Source organism: Chlamydomonas reinhardtii, chromosome 2 (genome assembly GCF_000002595.2).
Source record: "Chlamydomonas reinhardtii strain CC-503 cw92 mt+ chromosome 2, whole genome shotgun sequence".
Lineage (NCBI taxonomy): Eukaryota > Viridiplantae > Chlorophyta > Chlorophyceae > Chlamydomonadales > Chlamydomonadaceae > Chlamydomonas > Chlamydomonas reinhardtii.
Genome location: NC_057005.1, coordinates 3,974,587 through 3,976,754, shown reverse-complemented (window position 1 = coordinate 3,976,754; position 2,168 = coordinate 3,974,587). Strand labels below are relative to the sequence as shown.

The window sequence follows — 2,168 nt, the reverse complement described above, 5'->3', positions numbered from 1 at the left end:
AGAGAGAGCAGAGGAGGAAAGTGGGTTGACAGGTAAAGGCGGCGGTGGGGGCATGTGTGGGCGCGGGGTGCACTGATGGGTAGCACACGGCCCAACCCGACTGTATGCCGTACTTTGTTCTATACATGAAGTTTGGGCTGGTACATGCATCCCTTCCCCTTCCCCCGTCTAACACTTCCTAAACTAATCATGGATGTATTCCCCCAAAAAAAACTGCACGCCACGCTGCACAGGCCACATCGGCGGCCTGGTCATTGCGGCCACAATGGCGGCAGCCATATTCGGAGACGTGGTGGGCTGAGAGTGAGAGGGAAGGTGGGGGGGCGGAGGTAAGAGGCGAGGGAGGCGGGGGCGCCGCCACGCCGCCGAGGCAGTCTCTCTGAGGAGGTCCCGGCGGGCGGCGGCACTGCTGCATTGTTGATTGAAGCCACAGGGCGGGCGCTTTGATGCTTTGGTGGAGCTGCTGGGGCGGCGGCGGGTGGGGGGCTTGCGGCCTGCGGGACTGGAAAGCGTTGGTGCGTGCGCGTGTGTAAGTGTCAGATGGGGGGGGGAGCGGCGTCGTGGGTGGCCGCGGTAAAGCCGCGGGCTCACAGTCACGGGCTAAGCGTAATGCCGGCTAGAACGCCCATGCAGGAAGGTGGCTCGCGATTGTTAATACAGGTGCTTTCATGATAGGTCCAGGAGGAGGTTCTTGCACATGTGGTGGGAGTTCACCAAGGGGCACACTCGTCACCTCCATCGGGCTCCATGCACGGACACACCGTGACGCCACATTCGCGATGCAGAGCCGTTTGTGATCTAGGACAAGCAAGAGCAGCAGAGGGGATTAAAGACGCGTTCCCGTTGTGATGGCTGAAACCCGACCCGCAAATCCCACAAGGGTAGGCAGGCCAGAAGTCGCGATGCAGAGCCGCAGTGCACCTGCAGGAAGGTGACACGGCTGTCGCAGCTTGGGTGCGATGGGGCACCTTGGGACATGGCAAGCATCTTCGATGAAAGGGGCAGTTTGGCGTAGTCCCTTGGCTGATGAGCTGAGGGTGCGCAATGGGAGTGTGATGGGACAGGGCTCAGGCAGGTTTGCGAGGTCCCGTGGGAGTGCGATGGGACAGGGTTAAGGCGGGTTGGTGAATTCCCAGACCCCAGCACATGGGCAAATCTGCGACCGGGAGTGCATGAGCGCGTGAACGGCTGGTCAATCGCCAGAGTTTCTGTACCGACAAGGTGCTGGCTGGCTGGAAGTTTGCTGACGCGCATTCCTCACGCTCCGGGCGCCCGGCCAGGTGATAGCACCACACATCCACACCACAACGCCACACTCGCGATGCAGAGTCGCAGCGCATCTGCAGGAAGGTGACCAGCGTCCACGGATGAGCACCAAAGGCAACCGGCAAGGTTCGTGCTTGTCACTCGTGGCGTATTACACAGCAGGAGTGCCGGGTTAGTTGCTTGGCGCTCCGGAGCGGGCCGGGGAGCCAGGCCTGGGAGATGCAGGGGCCAGGCTCCACCAAAACTTTGCCCCTATGAATGCGGATGTCACAGAGGGGACAGTCCCAGCACCCGAAGACGCCGAGCCATCACATGCTATCAGGGCCCAACTGGACTCCACCAACCCCTATGCAGCGCCTGAACTACCCCCTGCTCGCGTCGCTATATCGAATGTACATCGTAGCAAAAACAACGCCCCCGGGCCACCAAGGGCACGGGGCGACCTAGGGAAGAGAGTGGTCATCAATGCCCAGTCTCCATCCTTCAAGCCGCCTTGCTCTCTAGTCGTCTCCTCGAACTCTAAACACGCAAACGCTAGTGCCATCTATCATGTCAGACATCCACTGCGCGCATGGGCGGCGGCCTGGGGCGGCGGCATGGGCGGCGGCGGCATGGGCGGCGGCGGCGTCGCCGCGGCCAGGGTAGCCGGAGGGCCGAGCCAGGGGCGCGGGGGTGGCCAACTCGCCCCGCTGAACTGCCACGAAACCCTAGCGACTTAGCCTGCAATGTCGCGTTCTTACCCTTATCACGCCCACCTCCTCGCGCCAGCAGACCTCTGCACGGCTGCAAGCTCTGGAAGAGCACTCTGCATCCATGCTTCGCGCCATCGAGGACCTGACGGTGCAAGTGAACGCCCTCACGACGGAGGTGCAGCGCACTCGAGAGGACGACGCGGATGGTGC

At 62.2% G+C, this 2,168-nt stretch overlaps 2 protein-coding genes across 2 annotated transcripts in view; one reads left to right on the top strand and one right to left on the bottom strand.

The window, feature by feature from the left end:
• Positions 1-1,395, top strand: part of CHLRE_02g096750v5 (uncharacterized protein) — a 6,836-nt gene extending 5,441 nt beyond the window's left edge. The window contains exon 5 of the mRNA XM_043059647.1: positions 234-1,395. Coding sequence (XP_042927281.1) covers positions 234-301 — 68 coding nt within the window. The 3' untranslated portion in view covers positions 302-1,395. The remainder of the gene's footprint in view (positions 1-233) is intronic.
• Positions 1,396-1,405: 10 nt separating this feature from the next.
• CHLRE_02g096737v5 (uncharacterized protein) overlaps positions 1,406-2,168 on the bottom strand; it is a 1,944-nt gene continuing 1,181 nt past the window's right edge. The window contains exon 3 of the mRNA XM_043059646.1: positions 1,406-2,168. This exon is cut by the window's right edge and continues 579 nt beyond it. The gene's annotated coding sequence lies outside the window, so the exon portion shown is untranslated.